At 35.4% G+C, this 25,069-nt stretch overlaps 1 protein-coding gene across 9 annotated transcripts in view; it reads right to left on the reverse strand.

The window, feature by feature from the left end:
• Window positions 1–246: 246 nt before the first annotated feature.
• LOC102545946 (phospholipid scramblase 2-like) overlaps window positions 247–25,069 on the reverse strand; it is a 39,314-nt gene continuing 14,491 nt past the window's right edge. For 7 of the 9 annotated variants that reach the window (XM_072958866.1, XM_072958850.1, XM_072958841.1 and 4 more), the window contains 6 exons: window positions 24,799–24,841; window positions 14,521–14,741; window positions 11,860–12,021; window positions 3,839–4,000; window positions 3,664–3,734; window positions 247–671 (listed from right to left, as the gene is read on the reverse strand). In XM_072958866.1, the coding sequence (XP_072814967.1) occupies window positions 629–671; window positions 3,664–3,734; window positions 3,839–4,000; window positions 11,860–12,021; window positions 14,521–14,741; window positions 24,799–24,841 (702 nt within the window). In that variant the 3' untranslated portion in view covers window positions 247–628. Of the gene's footprint in view, window positions 672–3,663; window positions 3,735–3,838; window positions 4,001–7,220; window positions 7,265–11,859; window positions 12,022–14,520; window positions 14,742–24,798; window positions 24,842–25,069 lie in introns of those variants that run through there. The other 2 variants (XM_072958880.1, XM_072958885.1) reach the window with 2 other exon arrangements.

Raw genomic sequence — 25,069 nt, forward strand, 5'->3', positions numbered from 1 at the left:
TGGTAATTTATTGTCTTGTCATTATGAAGATTTTATTTATGTTAGCAGATTAGTTTATCTAAAAGTTAAATATAATGTGAATTCCTGACTGTAAAACAAACGCATTTTACTTTTCCTTAAATTCCATATTGGGAATTATTTGAACATAATTGTAAAGGAAACTGAAATTATGTGAATCCTTGAATATACAGGATTTACAAAATAACATGAGTTGTTACATATAAAATAACTAGATTTAATAAAGTATAATTTTATAATATAATTCCTTTAATAAGTTTTTCATTAATTTTTGCTTTAAAAATGGAAAATAAACCAGAGTATAATTCAAAACAGTTTTTCATAAGAAATTTCATGTCTAAGCGTAAAAAGTCCTATGTCATTTTTCCCAAATACAGAGTGAACATTCAAAGAAAATGTATAAAAACATTTATAAGCCAGGGAACAGAAAATAAACTGTATACTTTCAAAGTGAAGTCACCTTCTGGGACTACAGGCATCACAGAGTATTCCACATGTGGTATTTGACTCCAAGAGAAAAAAACAGTGAGTCTTCCATTTATATAGTCCCAATCAGTATAGACGTTAAATTTTCTGATGCTTTCATCAGTCCGCTACCATATTCCTAATGTCAAAAGCTGAAAGCATCCATTGTTTTCATAAAACATGAAATCCTATACAAAAACAAAAACACAGAAATGAATTTTCAGCAATAAAACAGAGACAATTCTCTGATGCAGAAATGCTAAGGAATCTGATGAAACACAGTAATACATCTGTTAAACAAGAAAAATTAAGTGTGAAAAATAACATCTGGGGCAAGTCTATAGCTACATAAGTTCCACCTTCAGCTTTCCATTTTAATAGCAATTAAATCCTGTGAGTCTATTCATTTGTTGATATCTGCATTAGTTTAATTAATCTTTGGTAATTTCTATTTCACTATAACCTGCCTTGGAATCTTTCTTGTTCGTTCTTTCTTCCTCTACTTTTTGTAGTCCTTCTCTAGGAATGTAACTTGTGACTGGGGTTCCATATATCATTTTTAGATTTTTTTTCATAAGAATGACAGCCATGTTGAGTCAGAAGGCACCTTGGACATTTTGTGTCAGTTTGATGATTGGTCTTCCAAGTTTGCTCCCTATATTTCCCAGCTTGTTTCATTGCATCAGCATTGATCCAGACTCCCTCCCCTATGACTTTAGCTGAATCCTATGAAATTCATTTCTCTCACACCTGTTATTTTTCCTTATCCCTTCAACAGAAATAATTTAATCCTTATTGCTAATAACTTGCAGATGTACTATTACAATTTTACCTCTCAAATTCATTTTTCGCATAAACATGAGGATTTATCTTTCTAAAATCTGGATTTATAACTTGTTAATTTATATCTGTTTTGAAACCAACCAATTAACAAAAAATTTTATTTTTTTACTGAAGTATAGTCAATTTTCATGTGTCAATTTTCGGTGTACAGCATAATGTTTTATTCATATACAGACATACATATATTCTGTTTTGTATTCTTTTTCTTTATAGGTTACTACAAGATATTGAATATAGTTGCCTGTGCTATACAGTATAAACTTGTTTATCTTTTGATGTATAGTTACTAACTGCAAATCTCAAGCTCCCATTTTATCCCTTCCCACCCCTTTTCCCCCACTGGTAACCATGAGTTGGTTTTCTGTGAGTCTGTTTGTGAGCTGGTCTTGAGATGATTTACAGCTGTGGGACCCAAGGCCACGATCAGAGCATGTTTATAGTATGCAGTAAATAATTGCTCCATGCATGTGTCAGTTATATAAGATTTAGAACAAAGAAAATAGAAGTACGCATGTGCTAGAAATATTCTGTAAGCCTAATGAACAAAGAAACTCAGACCGTGCATGTGCTGACAGAAAACAGATAAAAGCAGGACAGGTGCATCATAGGCACCTCCCTGTGGCAATAAAGTGTTGTTAACCCCATGGTGTCTCCGGCTGAAGTCTGTCCAGCAGTATGGCAACTCCTCGTGCATTTTTTCGTTTGGGCCGCTTACCTCCTAGAACCCCACATCAGCCTCCCTCAGCTGACACTGTTTCTGTTTTGTAAATAAATTCATCTTTTTTTTTTTAAGATTCCACATATATGTGATATCATATGATATTTTTCTTTCTCTTTCTGGCTTACTTCACATAGAATGTTCTCCAGGTTCATCCATGTTGCTACAAATGGTATTATTTTATTCTTTTTTATGGCTGAGTAGTATTCCATTGTATAAATATACCACAATTTCTTTATCCAGTCATCCGTTGATGGGCATTTAGGTTGCTTCCATGTTTTGGCTATTGTAAATAGTGCTGCTATGAACATTGGGGTGCATGTATCTTTCTGAATTAGTTTCCTCCAGGTATATGCCCAGGACTGGGATTGCTGGAATATATGGTAAGTCTGTTTTCAGTCTTTTGAGAAATCTGCATACTGTTTTCCATAATGGCTGCACCAAACTACATCCCCACAGCAATGTTGGAGGGTTCCCTTTTCTCTACACCCTCTCTAGCATTTATTGTTTGTGGACTTCTTAATGATGGCCATTCTGACTGATAAGAGTTGATACCTCATTGTAGTTTTGATTTGCATTTCTCTGGTAATTAGTAATATTGAGCATTTTTCATGTGCCTATTGGCCATTTGTATTTGCCTCAAAAAGTTAAAAGATATTTTGCTTTTATATAACCATTCTTATATTCATAGCTTAAAAAAAAAACCTTAAACCTTAGTCACTAATATCATCAAATAGTCCAATTGTCAAATTCCTTAAATGTCTTGTAAATGTGTTTTTACATTGATTTGTTCAAATCAATATCCAAACATGATCCGTAAACTAGGTAAGGTTGGTCTCTTTTTTTCATTTTGTTTTTATCTTTTTATCTTCCTTGACATTTATTTATTGACAGAACCAGGTCCTTTATTGCTATATATCCTCTCACTTTTTAGTTTTCTCACATTGCATCTCCAAATGAATGTTTAAGATAGTTATCTAATGATTCCAAACCTTGTTTGCATATTGGAATCACCTGGGAGCCCTAAACAGCTTAAAGACCCTGTCTCACCTCCAGAGATTTTGGTTACTAGATCTGAGTGGAATCTTGACATATAAGCTTTGAAAAACTACCCAGGTATTTCTCCCCAGGTGTTTCTACTGTGCAGCTAAGGTTGAAGATCATTGCTCTGTCCCTGATGACTTTGACTTTGGCCGCATATGGAATCATATGGGGAACTATACAAACTTCTGATTCTGAGCTTCTGATTTAATTGAACTGGGGTGTGACTTGGTACTTGGGCTTTTGAAATCTCCCTAAGTGATTTAATGTGAAGACAAGGGCCCTGCTCTGTCCCATGAATTTCCTCTCAATTGGCAGTTTGATCTAATGGCTTGATTGGATGTATACACTTATTTCAGATTCTACTCTTGTATTCAAGGATTTAATTTAATAGTGAATCAAAAGGTAATCTTGTTTCACTGAGTTTTATTCCATGTAAGCCCATACTTAAAGTATTCCCCAGTGCACCAATGTTGATTTTTTAATACAAGCCTCAAGGACCAGGACTTGTCCTTAACACATAAGGTCCTTCTATTGACATGTGAAACTAAGTAGAATTTCCAGAGAGAATTACTCACCTGTGAATCGAGAGTATCAGGAGAAAACAGAATTTCAGAGCCAGGATTAAATGAACCCTTTTGAACAAAACCTATAAATTGAAGAAGGTCATTCTAAAACATACAGTTTACTGAATAATTTAAGAATGATGCTAGAGAAACCATCTATACCCAGTGTTAGTGAGAACAGACTTACAAGCAGGAAACACGTGCCAATGATCACAGCTTTTATTTTCACATCAACATCTGAAGGGAACTGGATGCCATAGTTACTATAATGTGTAAACATTTCTCTCATAATCCTAGTAAACTGCTTGGAAATCTTGCCAACAACATTTTTTCCATCAAGAGATTTAATCTAAAATGTAAAAAATAAAAGACAACAAAACTCTAGTCTTACACAATTCTAGGTAATTTTAATCTACTTTCAAAGTTTGATTAAAATGAAACAAATTTACTCTTAAAAGTATATTCAAGATAGAACTATGAACATTATATAATTCATTAGATCATAGAGATACATCCATCTATTTATAGATACATAAAAAAACTGTTTCTTTGCCTTAGAGGACTTGTATAAAAGTAGTTTTGTGAAATATTTAACATTTTTTTATTCTACACTAAAATAGACTTAATAAATGAGTTGAATTGATCCAAAATAAAAGTTAAGTAGAGAAAGATACAAGCATGAAATATTTCTTTGATGAAATTTCTAGAAGCCATCAGGGAGTAGGAAAAGAAACTTGCATCTAAGTTCTGTTCTAAGACAAGCACAGAGAGTTTACATAGGCTGAGTGTTTAGAGGTGATGGGAGGCCCCATTGTCACCCGCTGTCAGAAGGAAAATGTGAAATGTCAGGAGCCTGGAAAAGAGGACTGGCAGTTCTGAATGAAGGAAAGTAACCAGTAAGTGGGATGCCCCAGGTCCAAGGTTGGGGTCAGACTGGACAACAGGAGGGGGTGGGTGACAACAAACGAGGAAGTGTGTATGAAAGAAAAAGGCTCCAAAGTAAATTTCTTCTAATTTTACAGTTCTGCCTGTGGAAAGCCAAGGGCCATGATAAAGAGCTGGACAGCTTATAGCCAGACAGATGCACCTCACCAAATGGGCACATATGGGCTGAAAGTAGCCCCCATTCACCAAAGTATGTACAGGCAGGGTTGTGTGAACCCAGGAAGAGGAGCGTCCTTTTCAAATGTGCACAAGGTACCACATGTACTAGGAACAACTTTATGTTGGCAGTAACATAAATATGGGGAAACTAAAAACAGCTGACTCATTTTATTTGGGTGTGGGTAGTTAAGTTCTTTAAAAACCTGAATGAAACTTCTAATATGAACACTGTGATAGCATGGATTACTCTTCATCAAATATTCATTTCAATCCCCTCCCACTGTTAGCCCAGTATCCTTCCCTGCACATTGAAATTAGGCTTGGCCATGTGCCTTGTTTGACTGACAGAGTGTTAGTGGATGTGACATGAGCAGAGACCTTAAACAGGGCTGAGTGGTTTGGCCTTGAGTCTTGCTCTCCAGGGATCAGCCACCAGAGAAGCACGATCTAGGCCGCTGCTGTTGCTACAGCTCCAGAATGAACATACCGGGAGCAGACCTGAAGCCAAACAGCAGCCTCAATCAGAGCTGTCTGGCTGGGCCTCGGTATATCCCCCAGACACAGTTAACCTGCAGACCCATAAGCATGAGAATCAATTCCTGCTTTATAAGCCACTGACCTTTAGGGGTTATTTGTTATGCAACACTATTGTGGCAAAACACACATAAATCTTTCGTACACTTTAGTAAATCACCTTCTAATAGCTGCCATTTTTAGCTAGTAAAGAAATCTTATTTTTTAAATTTATTTTTAATTTAAAAATATTTTTTTAAAATAAAAAACACAGAAGATAATTTACCAGCCACCATAATCCCACCACTGAATTTAAGATACTAAAATTTCCCCTTTATGATTTTTATAGTGAGACATTTTAAACTCCACCAAAATCATTCCAAAGTTAAAACAAAAAAATTTTTGTGGAAACCTTTAAATATGAATAATGTCTCACAATTTAAAAGTTATCAGGACTAGGTAATTTTTACCTAAATTCCAAATGACCTTTTAAAAAAGAGAAAAATACCTATAATAAGGTTATTTCAACTCTGAAATAATTAATGTTTGTGACACAAGAAATACATATTTAGTTTTTGTGCCTGACTCCTGACGTAGAGCTCTAAAATTCTTGTAACTTGCTGACTGATAGGAATTATAGTTTTCTTTTGTTTTGTTTATGTAATATGTGGTCTTTGTTCCAGGTTTCTAGCACACAGATTCTAAAACCTTTGGAAACTTCTGAATGATAAATCTTTTGCAGGCTAATGATATGTCTGTGGCTATGGACTACTTTCAACTTCAGGATGGGGGCTGGTCACCAGGAAGTCCAAACGATGAACAGAGACTTGGCATGGGGGCGGGGAAAGGAGATGTGAGGGAGAGGCTAGAGATCGACTTAATCACCAATAGCCGATGATTTAATCAGTCATGTCCATGTAATGAAAACTCCATAAAAACTAACTGATAGGGTTCAGAGATCTTCCAGGTTGGTGAATGTATACATATTTTTAGAGGGGGATGCATTCCAGTGCCATGAAGACAGACAGCTATACCTTTCCAGACCTTACCCTAGATATATGCATACCTTGGATATGTTGCAGGTTTGGATCCAGACCACCACAACAAAGCAAATCTCGCAACAAAGTGAATCACATGAAATTCTGATTTTCCAGGACATATAAAATTATTTGTAAATTATACTGTAGCCTCTTACCTGTGCAATAGCATTATGTCTAAAACAATATACATGCCTTAATTAAACATACTTTATTGCTAAAAGATGCTAACTATCATCCCAGACTTCAGTGAATCATAATCTTTTTGCTGGTGGAGGGTTTTGAAATACTGCAAGAATTACCAATTTGTGACAACAGAGACACGAAGTGAACAAAAGATGATGGAAAAATGGTGCTGGTAGACTGGCCTCATTCAAGGTTGCCACAAGCCTTCTATTTGTACAAAGTGCAGTATCTGTGAAGAGCAATAAAGTGAGGTGCAAATAAGAAGTGTGCCTGTGCTTCCTCTTGGTGATCACCTGCGTCCTTGTAATATCCTTTATAAAACCTGTTCATGTGAGTAAAGTGTGTTTCTGAGTTCTGTGATCCACTCCAGCAAATGATCAAATCTGAGAACCTCTGCTTTATACCAGGTTGGTCAGGAATGCAGGAGTTCTGGGACTCGTGATTGGCATCTGAGGTAGGGGTAGTCTAGTGGGACAGGGCCCTTAATCTATAGGGTCTGCATCAACTCCAATTTGTTACTGTCAGAAATGAATTAAATTGTAGGATGACCAGTTTGTATCTGGAGAGTTGGAGGACTGTTTGATATGAGAAAAAATTTCATACCTTTGGTGTCAGAAGTGTGGGTAAAAAAATAGCATTATGTATATTATATCTGAATTAAATTTGTAAGTATATAAATTTATACCAATAACTGTTAAAGATATTCTAAAAAGAAAACTATAGACTCACATAATATAAATCCAAAAATCCCAGTAGAACACTAGCACAGCATCCTAGGTAAGTATCAAAAGAATATACAATAATAAGTGTGAAATACTAGAAAATTAATAGAATTTAAAACAAAAGATCGCATCAGTGGTTGCTGAAAAGATATTTTAGTATTTACTAACTAAACATTTATATAACATTTAGTATATGGATGGCATACAAAGGCTTTACAACGGTTAGGTAATTTAATGCACATGATAACCTTGCATGTTACCTACTATTATTATCCATATTTTCCATATGAAAAAATTGAAGCAAAGAAAGGTTGAGTAATTTGTTCACTGTTACACAGATAAATTGTGGTCATGGGTTTCAAACCAAGGCATTCTGGTTCCAGGGTCTGTACTCTTGGTCATTATGGTATTCTTTTCAAAAAGTTAAGTATCAATTCCTAATAAAAATCTCAGTCAGGAGTCAGCAAACAGTGGTCCATGGGCCATATCTGCCTGCCTTCTGTTTTTGTAAGTGAAGTTTAATGGTGGACAAACGTGACCATTCATTAATGTACTGCTTGTGACTCCCTTTATGCCACAATGGTATAATTGAGGTGTTGTGACAATGAACATGTGGCCCACAACATCTTAAATATTCTCTGTCTGGTCCTGCACAAAAATTTTTTTTGCTCATTCCTGCTTTAAGTAAATAGGAAGAGAAAAAAATGTTATGAAAACAAGAGTAATATCTTCCTAAAGTGTGAAATATTTGGTACTATTTCAACTGAAATCATCAGCTTGGTAGATACTCCCACAGTTGTCATCATCATCATTACTAATTCTGATCTGTAGTTAGGCTGGAAGAAAAAATGAGCCAGCGGGTTTAGAAACACTAGAAAAGCTACCAGAATCTCATTTGCACTGTGATTTTATAGCTAGAAAAACTAATAATGCAAAAACACCTAAATTTAACATTATAATAGTCATATGACTGGATACAAAGTAAAGAAAAATAGCTTTTTGTACTATTTAGAATAAGCACCTCAAAATATAAATATTCGTTCTTAGTAGTGATAAATGGCTACACATTACTTAGGAATAAGCTTAACAAAAAAGTCAGAGGTTCTATATGAAGAAACCTATGTGGTCTTATGAAGAATACAAAATAAGATATGAATTTGAAGACATAACACTTCTGAGATGGGCTAGGTTTAGCATTGCATGTATGCTGATTTTTAAAAATGATGAGCATGTTTCACGCAGTACTGATTAGATTCTAACTTCTGAAAAACTGAATGAAATTATCTTACTGTTCATATGAAAGGAAAATTAGATAAGAGCAAGCAAATATGATAAGAAGAATAACGAGTGATCATTTTGCTATAGGTAGACAGAGGACATACATTAAGGCATCATAAGCATATCATAAGGCACTGCTGTGAACACAGTTAGGTCACTGCAACAGAGCATGGAATCTAGAAATTAATTCCATTACTTGTGGGAATTTCATGTATGGTGAGGATGGTATTTCAATTTAGCCAAGAATATTTACTTAATAAATTCTGATGGCACAACTGTTTAGTTATCTGAAATAAAACAAAGTTTGCTCCTATCCTGTACTAATAAAACTGCTGATGAGTTAAAGATTTAAATATAAAATTACAAAAAGATTAGAAAAAATATAAGGTTTGCTGTGTACCTTCATAATTAAGACAAGAGAACCAGAAGCTATGAAAATAGACATATTTGGCCATATACGATTTAAAATTTGTGTATGGCAAAAATATATTTTAAAAAAGTATGAAAACAAAGGGTAGGTTTGTGGGAAATATTTGCAAATCAGAGGACAGATGCAGAATTAGTATCTCCAGGACACAAATTATTTTTATAAATTGACAATAAAAAGTAAACAGCCCAATAGGTAAATGGATATTAATGCATAATGCAAAAAGAGCAAATACAAGTAGCCAGTGAAGGTAGAGTAAAATGTTCAAAAGCATTAATTGTAGGAAATTATATATTAGAGATAAATTTCTCCCTTGTCACTTGCTGATCTTAGATTTCCATTTTTAGTTTGAAGTTTGCTGTTTATCTAAGCTGTACCTGGGTATCATTTCTTTTTCTTTTCCAGAACTCCTTGCAATTTCTGAGTCTGAGCATTCGTAGCATCAGGTCTGAAAGAATTTTAGTAATTTATCTCTTTGAATATCTTTTCAGCACATTCTCTGTCTTTTTCTTCTCTGTATCTTCTCTTTGGCATATGTACAAGCAGTTGTTTTTTCCCCCTAGCCTTCTATGTCCCTTCAATTTTATTTTTGTCACTTCAAATTTATGTCTTTTTCCCACCTCCTCTTTTAAATCAGGCACTGCTCCTTATTTCTGGAGATTCTTCTGATTTGTTTTCAAATCCTTTTTCTTATTCTTGTGACTTTTGCTTCTTGGTCTCTTTAGTGTTTATTTAGGTATTTCTTATATGATTGATTGCAGACTGTTCTATTGTATGCCGTTTATTCTTGGTGGATTACTTGCTAGAGCATTATATAATTTTTGAATCTGCTCATGTGAAGATAGGCTTTTCCAGTAGGAATAGAGGGTACCCTCAGTGATAATCTTCTACTTTGCTTCTGCATTCAATTCTGCCATCTGTATCACCACTCAAGGTCAGTTTCTGTGTTTTGAGATTCCTGAACCAAAACAGTGGTATGCATTCAGACATCAGAGTCACAGAAGGGACTGGATTGGAAATCAGTTTCATACAGGCATATTTTTTCCCCCACCAAGAGTCCTGGAAGAAGACAGACTGCCCTATCATCTCCATGAGATTGAAAGCCTACTTGTCTTTCTTCTGCTCACCTTTGGAATAATCTTGTCCTGGCTTTAACTACCTTCTGTATGCTGAAAACTCCCCAGCCTTTTCTTCTGCATACCTAAAATCCAGCATGACTCAAGTAAAAGTCATTAGCTTTTCACATCATGTGCTTCTCCTTCAATATTCTTAAATTGGCCAACGCCATCATTATTCATTCAGCTTCTCAAACATCAGACAACAGAATTATCTCCCAATATTTTTCCTCCTCAACTGACATCAAATCTGTGAATCAGTTTCACTTGGTTCACTTATGAAATGTGTCTGAATTATTTCCTCCTTTAGAATGATTCCTGCTCCTTCATGTTCAGGCTGTTATCCCATTCTACTCCAGCTTTCAAAGACCACTGATATCATGATGGAGTCCAGGTTCCATAGTGGTCCCTCGTACTAATAAATCCCGCTTTAAGGTGTCAAACTTTCCATCAGAAATTGATTCAAGCGAGTATGTTTTCAATTCTCTGAAAGAGAATACCTAATTATCATCATCCTAGATGCCCAGGAAAGAAGCTAATTCATTACATATAATCTTGTTTTAAGGCATCCATTGAGAAGGATTGTTGGGTGAAATCTAAGCTTCTTAGCATTAAATACCTGAGTTTCAAAATACTTTTCATGTTTTCACTTATTCCCACCAAATAAAGCATCTGCCAGCTAAAAGTCTTGTTATTATTGTTCCTTGAATGAATAATTCTCTTTCTGTTCCTCTGCATCTTTGATCGATACCCCATCCTCTACACACACAGAGAACTGGTATTAGGTATACCTATGAAGTCCTTTTATGTACATCTCACATACATTGTACATAGCTCTTTAAAAGAGCCTTTATGAAGTCTCTTTACATTAATTGTGTTTTCTTGGGACTTCTCATCTTTGTCATGAGACTAGGAAGTCCACGTGAAGACTGATTAATCTTTAAATGAGCAGGGTCTAGCAGAGGAATTGAAAACACTATAACAAGGGAAGCGAGGAGATAATGTAAAAGAAAGATTCTGGATAGTGAAAAACCTTAGGATGTCAGGGGACAGTGGCAAAGTTCCTATATGTTATCATAAGGTGGCAGCCCTGCTCAGTTCTGGATTTTTTCCTCCTTCTGCAGAAATGTGGGTCCAGTTGAACAGATTTTATGATTTTCTAAGAGAATCATGATATTAAGTTATAAAACACTCAACCTTTATACAACTGCATCTAAATAATATGGTCTGTAAGGGCTGGAGACCACCTGCTGGAAAACTGCTGTGATGAGTTTCTTTATCTAGGAAATACACAGGTGTATTGTGGTTCACAGCGATGGAGTTAATATGAAGACGAAGACTGCAGAGAAGTATAATTGCATAGTACATCTTACACCATTTTTCTTAAAATTCTCTTTGCGTAAGTGAGCTTTTTGTAGGAACTCAAAGATGTCAGTGCTTCTAAAGAGGGGCTACAGCACTGGCAGCCCATATTTCAGACTAAGGAAGGACCACATGCTTTGGCAATCAGACTTGGTGACAAGGTTACGGTTCTACTTAAAATGGATAATATACCTGCCTCCAAACAGAACCACCATGTTGAAGGGTTAGATGCTTTCCTTATGTTTATTTGACTATAAGGCTCTGCTTCTCTTTTTTTCCATTTAATATAATCAACACTTACACTTAATTAGAGCAATAATAACCAAAGTTAAATATATGAGCACATTCTCTTCCTCTTGAAATATGTATACAAATCATTATTTAATATATTTATAACATCTTACACAATTATTTTCTCCTTATAGTAGGAAAGCAAATCCTATAAATATTATCACCTCTCTTACCTTAAAATCAACGTTTCCACAACAGTTGCACACAAGACATGGACCTATAATTCTTAGAATATCCATTTTATTCTCATTTTGAATTGTAAACTTCGGCAGATATGGGTGCCAAGTCTGAGTAACATAACCTATTGGTACACCATGAGGAGTGTGGACTTCTATCTACAAAACAGAACAGTATATATATTATGTGATCATCATTATTATCATAACAATGTCTGATAACAGCGCTCATTTACTCACTACTTGTTTTCATATTAGTAGTATACTTTTTTCCCATTTTTATTGAGGTGCAATTGACATACAAAATTGTAGTGTATTTAAATTACATAATGGGATGATTTGATACACATACACAGTGTGGAAAGATTACCGCAATTAAGTTAAATGAAACAACTTTCACCTCATATAGTTAACTTTTTTTTTTTGGTGAGAACACTTGAAATATATCTCTTAGCAAATCTCAAGTATACAGTTTAGTATTGTTAACTATAGTCCCTATTCTGTGCATTAGATCCTCAGAACTTATTCATCTGATAATTGAAAGTTTGTAGTGTTTGACTAACATACCCCAATTCTCCCACCCAGCAGCCCTTGGCAATTAGCATTATACTCTGTGTATCTCTGAATCAGACATTTTTTTTAATGATTTGACATATAAATGATGCCATCCAGTATTTGTGTTTTTAATCTGGCTTATTTCAGTTAGCATATTGGTTTCTCGAAGCATGCATGTTGTCCCAAATGACAGGATTTTCTTCTCTTTTTTGGCTGGATAATATTATACACACACATCTCACATTTTCTTTGTCCTTTCATCAGTCAGTGGACACTGAGGATGTTTCCATATCTTGGCTGCCGTGAATAAGGGTTCAATAAACATGTAAGTGCAGAAATCTCTTTGAGAACCTGATTTTATTTCCTTAGGATATATACTCAGAAGTTGGATTGCTGGATCTTATGGTAGTTCTATTTTTAATTATCTGAGGAGACTTAATACTCTTTTCCATAATTGGCTGTACCAATGTACTTCCATCAGAGAGTGTAAAGGTTCCTTTTTCTATAAATCTTTGCTAACATATGGCTTGACCTTTTGATGACATTGTAACAGGTGTGATATGATATGTCATTATGGTTTTGATTTGCGTTTTTCTGATGATTAATGATGCTGAGCAGCTTTTCATGTATCTGTTGGCCATTTGTATGTCTTCTTTGAAAACATGTCTATTTAGATCCTTTGCTCACTTTCTAAGGGAAAGATACTGTTCTATGCACCACTTACTTCACACTAGATTCTTACCAGATTGATACTATTATCCCTATTTATAGAGGAAATAACTGAGGAACAATGAGGTTAATTAACTTGTATCATATTCCCGAGCTGCAAAGTGAAAAAGATGAGACACAACCGTGGGGAGGCTACGTGCACAGTCTCCACTCTGAGCATTGTTCTACTGGCCTCATGTATTTAAAAAATTTCATACCTATATAAAAATATCTAAATTATTAAAAGCTCTTTTCTTAAACTCCTTTAAAAACAGTGGTTTAGATAGATGGACAGAGCCCTGATCACTGGGGCAGTTTTCAAATATGAGTGGCAGTGGTGCTATGATGGAAAGAAAATGGGGCCTGGAGTCTTGGCTGTGCGTCTTAGCTGGGCGACCTTGAGAGAATCTCAGTACGTTCATCTGTGGATGAGGACCTCCCAGGTCTCTTTACTGAGACCAACAGAAAAATGTATGCGAACGTGCTCCATAAATTGTAGGGAACAGTCCATCAGACTCTCATCTTTCTCTCCGCTATTCCTATATTGTTCTATCTAGGCTAATTAACATGGAAAACAAAACAATTCAGTATGAATAAGGTCAGTTTTCCTTTCAAAATAAGTACAGTATTAGACGTCAGATATCTATGTGCTTGCGTGTCTGTCCTGCCCTCACAGCTGCCCGTATGGATGGCTGAGTGACAGGCAGGGCTGGGCTCAGGCCCGTGGAATCTAGGCAGAGGCCAGCTTCCTGTAAACACTCTGCCTGGCGTCTCCCCTAAGATCTATGTTCTCTGTCAGGCTGTCAAGTAACATGAAAGAGACAGCTGGACCTCATGGAGCTGAAGGTACTCACAACTAGCATATCCCTATTACAGGGACTCAAATATGTTACTTTTTCCCAATGGAGAACTGAAAAACACAGGAGTTGAGATTTCTCAGGGGGCCTTCTCCTAGGTTTGCTCCTTGTAGGTTGGCTAAAATTGTGACATGAACACATCTGTCTTTTTCCTCATTCTTCTGTCCACTTGCCTCTGGGATGGCATTCGAGGGTATCTCCATGGTGCCCTCCTCTGGCTTTGGCCAGGCCCTCATGGTCATTTTGGGAGAGGGACTTGACCTAGGTGCCTTACCTTCTTAGCTCTCCCTGAAGATCGAGGAGTCTGATCTCTGAGGTCTCTGATCTCACCCCTAGGAGGCGCCCTACTCAGGGACAGGGGGCTAACTGCTCACTCTTTTCCACCTGCCTTCCTTCCTGTACAGTTTACTCTCAGGTATAAACCAATAGCTTGTGGACCACCTTTACTTTAGATCTCACTTTGATTATATAAATTCAACAAGAGGGTAAAATTCTTACAGAACTACTTTGCAAAGTACCCTGGTAATTGCTCACCGACCTCCTGCAGGCAGCAGGGGAAACAACAGCTGGTACACCTTAGTGGTCTCTTCAGAGTTATGATTTCTTGGCCCTTAAGATCAAGGATCTTTATGATAAAAGGCCTGAAAGATCCATAGCAACATCTGGTACAGAAAGTAGTATCCTCTGCTGCAAAGTATATACACTGTCCAAAGTTGTCTTTAATTTCATATTTGTTATTGGTTTCATGACTTGTTAAGACTAAAAACATACAAGAGGAAGCCATAATCACCATTACGTTAAAATATTAGACTCATATATTTTAGACATTACTTTAGATGATATTTCTTAAATAGAAAGAACAGGAAAGGGGTTTAGAGATGATCTAGTCAGAGAAAAAAGGGAAAGAGAGAGAAAGAGGAGGGGAAATTAAGCTACAGAGAAATTAAGATGATTTATGTGAGGCATGGAAAAGAAAATAACCTGTATATTCCTAATTGCATAGACCCATGTCAGAAAGGGAGACTCTGCTGTGAGGGCTGGTGCGAAGCTGCAGAGGGCCAGAGCTGTGCTAAGTGTATGCAGAACATGTCTCCTTGTTCATGTGTTCAAGTGTGAGGAGAATACAGGATGATTGCTCTGTTTATGCTCCTTATAAGATTACATTGAATAAATTGGCTTGAGATTTTGTTTTGTAAACCGTAGCCATGGCTTATCATTCTGTGCTGTGTGAGGAAGGTATGACAGGGCTTACCCTCAATGCACACGTGTGAAGAGGGAGGGAGTGGAATGGAAGGTGAGATAGAACATCACCCTGGGCCCAGGGCACCCTTGTTGAGCTCAGCAGTGGTTGTTCAGAAGTGGGAGATGGGTACTAGACAAGGGGGAAAGGTGCTTGGCAACCAAGGCTGCAGCTCATAGGATGTCTAGACCACTGGCATCCTAAGTGAACCCTGTACCTTACAGGGGGCTGGTCTCTTCATGGAGGAAACAGCCATGCTAAATGCTGACACTCATGTAGTATCTTACCAAAGGGCTTCCCATATTGAACTACACTTTGAAACCTCTCCTTGCTTAGGGCCAGGAAGGAGCAAGTAATGGTCCCACTTGTCCACAGCCCTTGTCAACATGAGTCACAGGATATCAGAGCCACCAAATAATGAATTAATTTGAAATTAATAGAAATATACAGAGACAAAAATCACTGTCTAATATTTGTGTGGATAGACTTTTTAGTCAGATAGAAATCTCCTTCACAAACTCTATCACCATGACCTCCTTCAAATGTCTTTTACTCAAACAGGCCCTGGACTTTGCCTAAAAGAACCATCTTTGACCTCAATATCTACCAGACAAATGTTTGATGAGAAAAAAGCTAAATTGATTGAGATGGAATCTATTATCTAACTACTTCATTAAGCACCTTTATTTCAATAATCTTCAGTTTGCTCATCTGTAAAATGAGACCAATGGGTTCACACAATCTCTTAAGTTTCCTTCTGAAAATGAAAACTGAAAAATGAAAACAAAAGAATTCTGTGGTTATGTTTTTATAGTGTATTACATTTTGAACTAGGGCAGCAGTAAGTCTATCATGGTCTCAGATGCTAAAAACAAAGTAATCTTCATTTCTTTATACAACTCATAATGTTAAAATATGATACAGACTTTCTATTTGGGACAAAATGAAAATTAAAGACTTCCCTTTTAAAACACTGAAGAATTAACAACTAGTAATTTGTTAGTTACTTTATATTTCTCGCCAAAGACAAGGATTTTCATGAATATATGTAGCTTTTAATCTAAAAACTATAAATCAAGTGTTGTAAAATAGATAATGTCTTGTCTTTTGGATTACATAATCTCAATAATATATGCCTTGGAATAAAACATTAAAAATTCAGAATCTAAATTATGAAACTTCAAAGAGCTCCTTTCCAGAGAAAACTGATTTTAAAGAAACTGAACAAAACTAATAATAGTATAATATCTAATAATACATATTACAAGTAATATTTTAAGATGATACTTTAAAATTATTTTTTATTGAGATGTAGTCGACATATAACATTGTATTGGTTTTAGGTGTACAAAATAATGATTTGATATCTGTATACATTGCAAAATGAATACCTTAGTAGTTTAGTTAACATCCTTACTACACATACATTCAAATTTTTTTTCTTGTATGGGAAATTTTAAGATCTGCTCTCTTAGCATCTTACAAATATACCATTCAGTACTGTTAATTATAGTCACCATGCTGTACACTACTTCCCTAGGATTTCTTTATCTTATAAATCGAAGTTTGTACCTTTATACCACCTTCACCCATTTCTCCCACCCACAACCCTCATACCTCTGGCAAACACAATCTGTTCTCTGTATCTCTGAGTTTGGTTTCTTTCAGATTCCACATATGAGATCATACAGTATTCACTTTCTCTATCTAGCTTAGTTCACTTAGCATAATGCCCTCAAGGTTCATCCATGTGGTTGAAAATGATAGCATTTCCCACTTTTTATGGCTGAATAATATTTCAGTGTGTATGTACCACATTTTCTTTATTCATCTTTCTGTCAGTAGAAACAGGTTGTTTTCAGTTTTGACTATTTTGTAAATATGCTGCAGTGAACATGGGATTGCATATACTTTTTTGAGACATTGATTTTGTTTTTTATGGAAAAATACCCAGAATTGGAATTGCTGGATCATATAGTAGTTCTTTTTTTTTAATTGACGTATAATTGACATATGAAATTATATTGATTTTTAAAACTTTTTTTGCGGAATTTCCATACTGTTTTCCATGTTGGCTGCACCAGTTTACACTCCCTCCAACAGTGCTCAAGGGTTCTCTTTTCTCCACATCTTCACCAGCACTTATTAGCTCTTCTCTTTTTGATAAGTTTTTAACCAGTATGAGGTGATATCTCATTGCGATTTTGATTTTATCTCTCTGATCATTAGTAATGATGAGCACCTTTTCATGTATCCATTGGCCATTTGTATGATTTTTGTTTTGGAGAACATCTTTTGAGATCCTGTGCCCATTTTTAATCATTTTTTAATTGAGTTTTATAAATTCTTTATATATTTTAGATGTTAATCCCTTATCAGATTTATGATTGGCAAATATTTTCTCCCATTCATAGGGTGACTTTTCATTTTGTTGATGGTTTTCTTTGCTGGACAGAAGCTCTTTAGTTTAATGTAGTCCTACTTGTTTGTTTTTGTTTTAATTTTCTGTTGTTTGTGACTTATACAAAAAAATCATTGCCTAGAACAATATCAAGGAGGTTACCTCCTCTATTTTCTTTTTCTTTTTTTCCATCTATTTTCTTCCATGAGTTCTGTATTTCAGGTCTTACATTCAAATCTTTATTCCATTTTGAGTTCTTTTTGATGTGTAAGGTGGTGATCCAGTTTTATTCTTTTGCATGTGTAAATCCAGTTTTTCCAACACCATTTATTGAAGAGATTGTCTTTTTCCCATTGTGTGTTATTGGTTCCTTTGTCATAAAATTTTTTTAACATTTTTTTTTATTGAGTTACAGTCAGTTTACTCTTTGTCATAAATTAATTGACTGATACATGTAGGTTTATTTCTGGGTTCTCCACTCTATTCCATTGGTCTATATGTTTGTTTTATGCCAATACTCTACGGTTTTGATTAATATAGCTTTGTAATATGGCTGGAAATCAGGAAGCATAATTAATACAGATTTGTTCTTTCTCAGGATTGCTTTAGCTTTTCTGGGGTTTTATGGTTCCATAAAAATTTAGGATTGTTTTTTTCTCTTTTAATGGAAAATGCCACTCAAGATTGCTTTAGCTTTTCTGGGGTTTTATGGTTCCCAAAATTTAGGATTTTCTTTTTGTCTTTCAACAAAAAATGCCATTGAGGTTTTGATAGGGTTTGAATTGAATCTGTAGATTGCTTTTGTGTGGTATGGACATTTAAATAATATTTCTTATTCCAATCAATGAAGACAGAATGTCTTTCCATTTATTTGTGTCTCCTTCAGTGTCTTTTTATCAATGTAATATAATTTTCAGAGTGTAGTTTTTCCCTCTTCCTTGTTAAATTTTTTCCAGATATTTTCTTTTAGATACAATTGTAAATGGGATTGTTTTGTTTGTTTCTCTTTCTGGTAGCTGCTGTTAGCATAGAGGAAGGGAACCAATTTTTGTATATTGATTTTGTATCCTGCACCTTTTCTGTACTTGTGTATTAGTCCCATCAGTTTACTGGTAGAGTTTTTAAGATTTTCTATATAATAACATTTAATTTGAAAATAGAGACAGCTTATTTCTTCCGTTCCAATTTGGATGCCTTTTATTTCTTCTTCTTTCTTAATTGCTCTGGCTTGGACTTCAGTTCTGTGTTGAATAAAAGTGGCAAGAGCTGGCATCCTTGCCTTGTTCTTGAATTTAGAGGAAAAGTTTTCAGTTTTTCATAACTGAGTATGACATTAGCTGTAGACTTATCACATAGGGCCTTTTATGTTGAGATATGTTCTCTCTATACCCAGTTTGTTGAGAGTTTAGTATTATGAGTGGATATTGAATTCCGTCAGATGCTTTTTTGCATTTAATAAGATGATCATATGATTGTTATCTTTCATTTTGTTAATATAATGTATCACCTGGATTGATCTGCGTATATTTAATCAGGTATATTGGCCTGTAATTTTCTTTTCTGATAGCATCCTTTTTTGATTTGGCATCAGAGTAATTCTGGTCTCTTAAAATGAGCTTAAAAGTGTTCCCTCCTCTAATCTTTTTTGAGAGACTTTCACATATTGGGTATTGTCTAAAATGTTTGATAGAATTCACCAGTGAAGCCATCTGGTTCTGGGCTATTGTTTGTTGAGGGCTTTTTAATCACTGATTCAGTCTCCTTACTTGTAATTAATGTGCTCAGATTTTCTATTTGTTCATGATGAATTCTGAGAAGGTTGTATGTTTGTAGGAATTTACCTATTTCTTTTAGGTTTTTCAATTTGTTGGTGTATAATTGTTCACAGCACTCTCTCGTAATCCTTTGTATTTCTGTAAGGTCAGTGGTAACATCTCCGTTTTTTGAAGTTTTATTCATTGAACCCTCTCTCTTTTTACCTTGATGAGTCTAACTAAAGATTTGTCTATTTTGTTCATCTTTTTTAAAACACCCAGCTCTTAGTTCCATTGATTGTTTGTTTTTAGTCTCCATTTATTTATGCTCTGATCTTTATTATTTTCTGCCACCTAGTAACTTTAGGCTAAGTTTGTTCTTTTTCCAGTTTCTTGAGTTATAAAGTTATATTTGAGATCTTTCATGTTTTTTAATGTTGAATTTATTGGTGTGAAGTTCCCTCTTAGAACCACTTTTGCTGCATCCTATAAGTTTTGGTTGTTATATTTCCATTTATCTTAAGTTTTTTTTTTATTTCTCTTTTGATCTCTTCATTAAACATTTGGTTGTTCAGCACTATATTGATTAATTTCCATATATTTGTGAATTTCCAGTTTTCTTCCTGTAATCATTTCTAGTTTCATACCATTGTTTTCAGAAAAGGTGTTTGATATGATTTCAGTCTTCCTAAATGTATCAATAATTCTTTTTGTGAAATAACATATAATCTATCCTGAAGAATGTTGCATGTGCGCTTGTAAAGAATGTGTATTCTGCTGCTTTGGGATGAAATGTTCTGTAAATATCTGTTAGGTTCATCTGGCCTCACACGCCATATATGTGCAATGGTTCCTTACTGATTTTCTCTCTAGATGAACTATCCATTGCTGATTGTGGGTATTAACGTCCCCTGCTATTATTGTATTGCTGGCTACTTCCCTCTTTAGATCTGTTAATATTAGTTTTACATATTTAGGTACTTCTATGTTAGGTGCACAGATATTTACAAATGTTATATCCTTTTGTTGTGTTGACCCTTTTATCATTACATAACAAAATTCTTTGTCTTTTATTACACTCTTCGTCTTAAGATCTTTTTTGTCCAATATAAGACTAGCTATCGCAGCTTTCTTTGATTTTCATTTGCTTGGGATATCTTTCCGTCACTACAGTTTCAGGGTGTGTGTGTCCTTAAAGCTGAGGTATCTTGTGCAATCATATAGTTGAATCTTGCTTTTTTATCTAGTCACTCGGTGTCATTGAACAGAGAATACTGTTCATTTACATTTAAAGTATTCATATATGTATTTATATATATGACATTTAAAGATTATTTAAATATTTTTAAGCACTTTAAAATATTTATTTATTTACTGGTGGGAGGGTAATTAGGTTTATTTATTTCTTAATGGAGGTACTGGGGATTGAACCCAGGACCTTGTGCATGCTAAGTAGGCACTCTACCACTGAGCTATACCTTCTCCCATAGATATGTACTTATTATTGCCATTTTATTAATAGTTCTCTGGGTGTTTTGCAATCCTTTGTTCCCTTCTTTTCTCCCTGTCTCTGCCTTTGTGCTTTGAGAATTTTATGTAGTGATATGCTTAGATTTCTTTTTCTTTATACTTTATAAATATACTATAGGCTTTTGCTTTGGAATTACCATGAGGCTTATATAAAACACCTTATCTTTATAACAGTTTGTTTAAAGTGTAAAACAACTTCAGTTTGAACACATTCTATAAGGCCACTTTTTTACTCTTCAACCCACCACATTTTATGTTTTTGATATCACAATTTGCATCTTTTTATCTTGTGTATCCATTAACAAATTACTGTAGTTATAGTTTTTTTACTTTTGTCTTTTAACCTTCATATTAGATTTATAAGTGATTAATCCATCACCATTTTAAGTGTAGATAATTCTGAATTTAACTATATCTTTACTTTTGCCAGTTAGATTTATACTGTCATATGTTTTCCTGTACTACTTTGTGTCCTTTCGTTTCAGCCTAAAGAAGTCTCTTTAATATTTCTTGTAAGGAGGTCTATTGGTGATGGATTTCTTTAACTTTTGCTTGTCTGGAAAACGCTCTCTCTTTCAATTAAGAGGTCAACTTTACTAGGTAGAATATTCTAGGTTGGCAATCCCCCCCCACCCCCGGAATTTTGAATATACCATCCCACTCCCTTCTGGCCTGCAAGGTTTCTGCTGAAAAATCTACTCATGGTCTTGTAGGTCCTTGTGAGTAACAGATTATTTTTCTCTTGATGCTTTTAAGATTCTCTCCTTCTATTTTACTTCTGACGATTTGATTATAAGGTGTCTTCATGTGAATCTCTTTGGATTAATCTTATTTGGAACACACTGGGTCCTCAATTGTGAGGTCTGTAACTTTCCCCAGGTTAGGGAAGTCGTCAGCCATTATTTCTTCCAGTGAGTTTTGTGCCTCTTTCTCTCTCTCTTTTCCTTCTTGGATCCCTGTAATGTGATTATTGATCTGCATAGTGTTGTCCCATAAGTGCCTTAAGCTGACATTAATTTTTTCCCCATTTTTCCTTGATCCTCTGATTGGATGAATTCCACTACCTTGTCTTTGAGTTTGCTGATCCATTTTTCTACTTCATCTATTCTGCTGTTGAACCATTTTTGAATTTTTCACTTCAATTCTTGTATTCTTCAGCTCTGTATCTACATTTGGTACTGTCTTATATTTTCTATCCCTTGTTGAAATTCTTACAGTGTTTATGCATTGTTCTTCTAACCATGGTGAGCTTCTCTATGGCTATTATTTTTTTAGCCTTTTTATTGAAGTATAGTTGCTCTGCAATATTATAGGTTACAGGTGTAAAATATAGTGATTTATAATTTTTAAAGGTTATACTGCATTTATAGTTATTATAAAATATTGGCTATATTCTTTGTGTTGTATATATCCTTGTTGCTTATTTTATACCTAATAGTTTGTACCTCTTAGTCCCCCACCTCAATATTGCCCCTCCCCACACTCCACTGGCAACTGCTAATTTGCTCTCTTTATCTGTGAGTCTGCTTTTTTTTTTGTTTATTTGTTATATTTACTAGCTTGTTGTATTTTTAAGATCTCACATATAAGTGATATCATCTAGTATTTTTCTTTCTCTGTCTGACTTATTTTACTTGGCATAATTATGGCCATTATTTTTCATTCTTATTAGGTAAATCACTTATCTCCATTTCATTATGTCTTTTTCTGAGTTTTTATGTTATTCTCTTGTTTGGAATATATTTCTCTGCTTTGTTTTCCTTGAGTCCTTGTGCTGGTTTCAGTGTATTAGATAAAACAGCTACTTCTCCCAGTCTTGAAGGAGCAGCCTCAAGTAGGAGGTGAACCTTGTCATTTAACTCTGCCTTAGCTCTTAGTTGTCTCTCACAGCTTTGTGACTGTCCCAGCAGCCTTCTTATTCTTAGTGGCTCTCAGTAGTTCAGTTGTGCCAAGACCTATCAGTTTCCCAAAGTGTAGGGCCTTAGTCAGCACCTAGATGCAGTCTGACTGGAAGCTGGACTTTCAGGCAGCAGCATTTAAAGTATGCAAATATACTTCTTTCAGGGGAAGACTGGGAGATGGGCATTTCTCTCAGCTATATATGCACTGAGCCCTGGGTGGATAGCCAGTTAAGAATTGTTTGTTTGCTACTGTCCTGTTGAAACTGAATACAAGCCCTGCTACCACCAGAGCCAGGCTATGAAGGGATGTTTCCTCTATGTGGCACCAGCAAAAGCTGGATAACAGACATGTGTACAAGCTTCTTTCTAAGAGACATCAGCAAAGTAAGATGGAGGTGAGAAAGGGCACGAAGATGGCACCCACAGGCCACTAAGGACTCTGGATTGCTCTGCAGTTGGCCATAGATGTGTGTAAAATTAGAAACCTTCCCCCAAAGTCAAAGCTTTTAAGATAAGCAACTATACTTCTTCCACAGTAAGACTGGGCTTCTTTTTGTCTGCTACATCTGTGCTGGGGCCTCCAGAGTTAGACACCATGAGTCAACATTTAAGAATTATCTCGAGTTTGATGTAGCCTTGTGGGTCTTGTGAACATAAGCCCCGTAGCTCTCAAAGCTAGATAATTTGAATGCCCACTACTCAATCTTAGGAGTTGGGGCACCAGGTATAGGGTCAAACCCTTCACTCCTCAGGGAGAAGCTGGGAGGTGTGAGTTCCCCCAGGTGGTGTGTTGTGCTGGGGGTATGGTTTATGAAAAGATTGTGTCTCAGCTTCCCCTGCCCATTTCAGTGTGTATTTTTTTCTCATTTGCCCAATGTGCAGACACTCAGCTAGTTTCTGGATTTCTTTCAGAGGGAATTATTCCATAAGTTTGTTGTAGATTCATTGTGTCCCTGGGAGGAGGTGAGTTTAGGAGCCTGCTCTGACATGATCTTGAACTGGCCCATTATAAGTAATTTAAGTGTAATAGGTGATAATTGTGTATTTTAACCAAATCCATTACTCTGCTAGTACAATTCATGTTCTAAATCTCCTACTGAAAAGGAACTTTGTAGAGACATAAAGATATATTTATAGATATATTCCACAACTAGCAGTTTTTACCAAACCCCTTACATCTGGAAGGGGCACACTCTGGATAATGAACCTTCCAGATTCTCTTTCCACTGGCAGCAGTGCTGAAGCATCTAGTGGCTTCCTAACTGTATTCTTGCACACGGAGAGCGCTGGAAACATCTGGTAGAATCAAAGGAGTCATTTAGCACATTCAGGGGTGCTCATCTAGGAAGCCACGCCACTGGGCCTGCTGGTCAACACACTCCAGCATCACAGGGTCCCTTCATCCAAGCTGGTACTTCACAGTCCATGGAACACATCCCATGCGATGGGGTCATAGGATTTATAGCATTCATCTGAATTCCTAAGAGAACCTATGAGCAGGAGTACAATCTCCCAAAACATACCCATCCAAATGCAAAAAGTTGACTCTCTTTGGAAACGTACTACGGTAACTGTAAGTACGTGGTACTAAGTTAACATGAACTATTGCCTGTGGCTCTGTGCCAGTCTCAAGGTTACCACAAACTGGGAGAAAATAGCTGCAGTATAGAAATCAGGTAATGTGATAGATTCCCTCAAGTGATTTCTAGAGAAAAAAGGGAACAAAAGTAAATTTGATTGTTTCCTTCTGAGTTGGGGTTTTTAACTTGAAGACAGTTACTAGAGTAATAGTATTTTACCACTCGACTCCTAATTTCCAGAAATGAGCTACTGATAATCCTCATCAATTCATTATCACAGAGAGAGACAATTGTAAATCACCAGGTTTAACACATCACTTAAAGTGTTATATTGGTGTTGTGGTGATGTGCCTTTATGTACATAAACATCCCTTCTTTCTAGAAATATAATGAATACAATGAATACTTACCATCTGTAAGTTCAATTTGCTGATGAATCTGAATCTGATCTATCTATTACAGCAAACAAAAAAATTAAGCTGTAAGCATATATGTTTTTAAATTTTTAAAAATTCATATAAGTAATCATCAATATTTTTCAGTATTTTCAGGGTTTAATAATAGTTTATATTACTTTTCAGAGTAAAACTAAAGGTGATATTTTATACTTGAAAAAATATCTTTTGAATGTTTTTATTATTAATGTGGGCAAACTCAAGTAAAATAAAATTGACTTACACT

This window comes from Vicugna pacos, chromosome 1, assembly GCF_048564905.1.
Source record: "Vicugna pacos chromosome 1, VicPac4, whole genome shotgun sequence".
NCBI classification, from domain to species: domain Eukaryota; kingdom Metazoa; phylum Chordata; class Mammalia; order Artiodactyla; family Camelidae; genus Vicugna; species Vicugna pacos.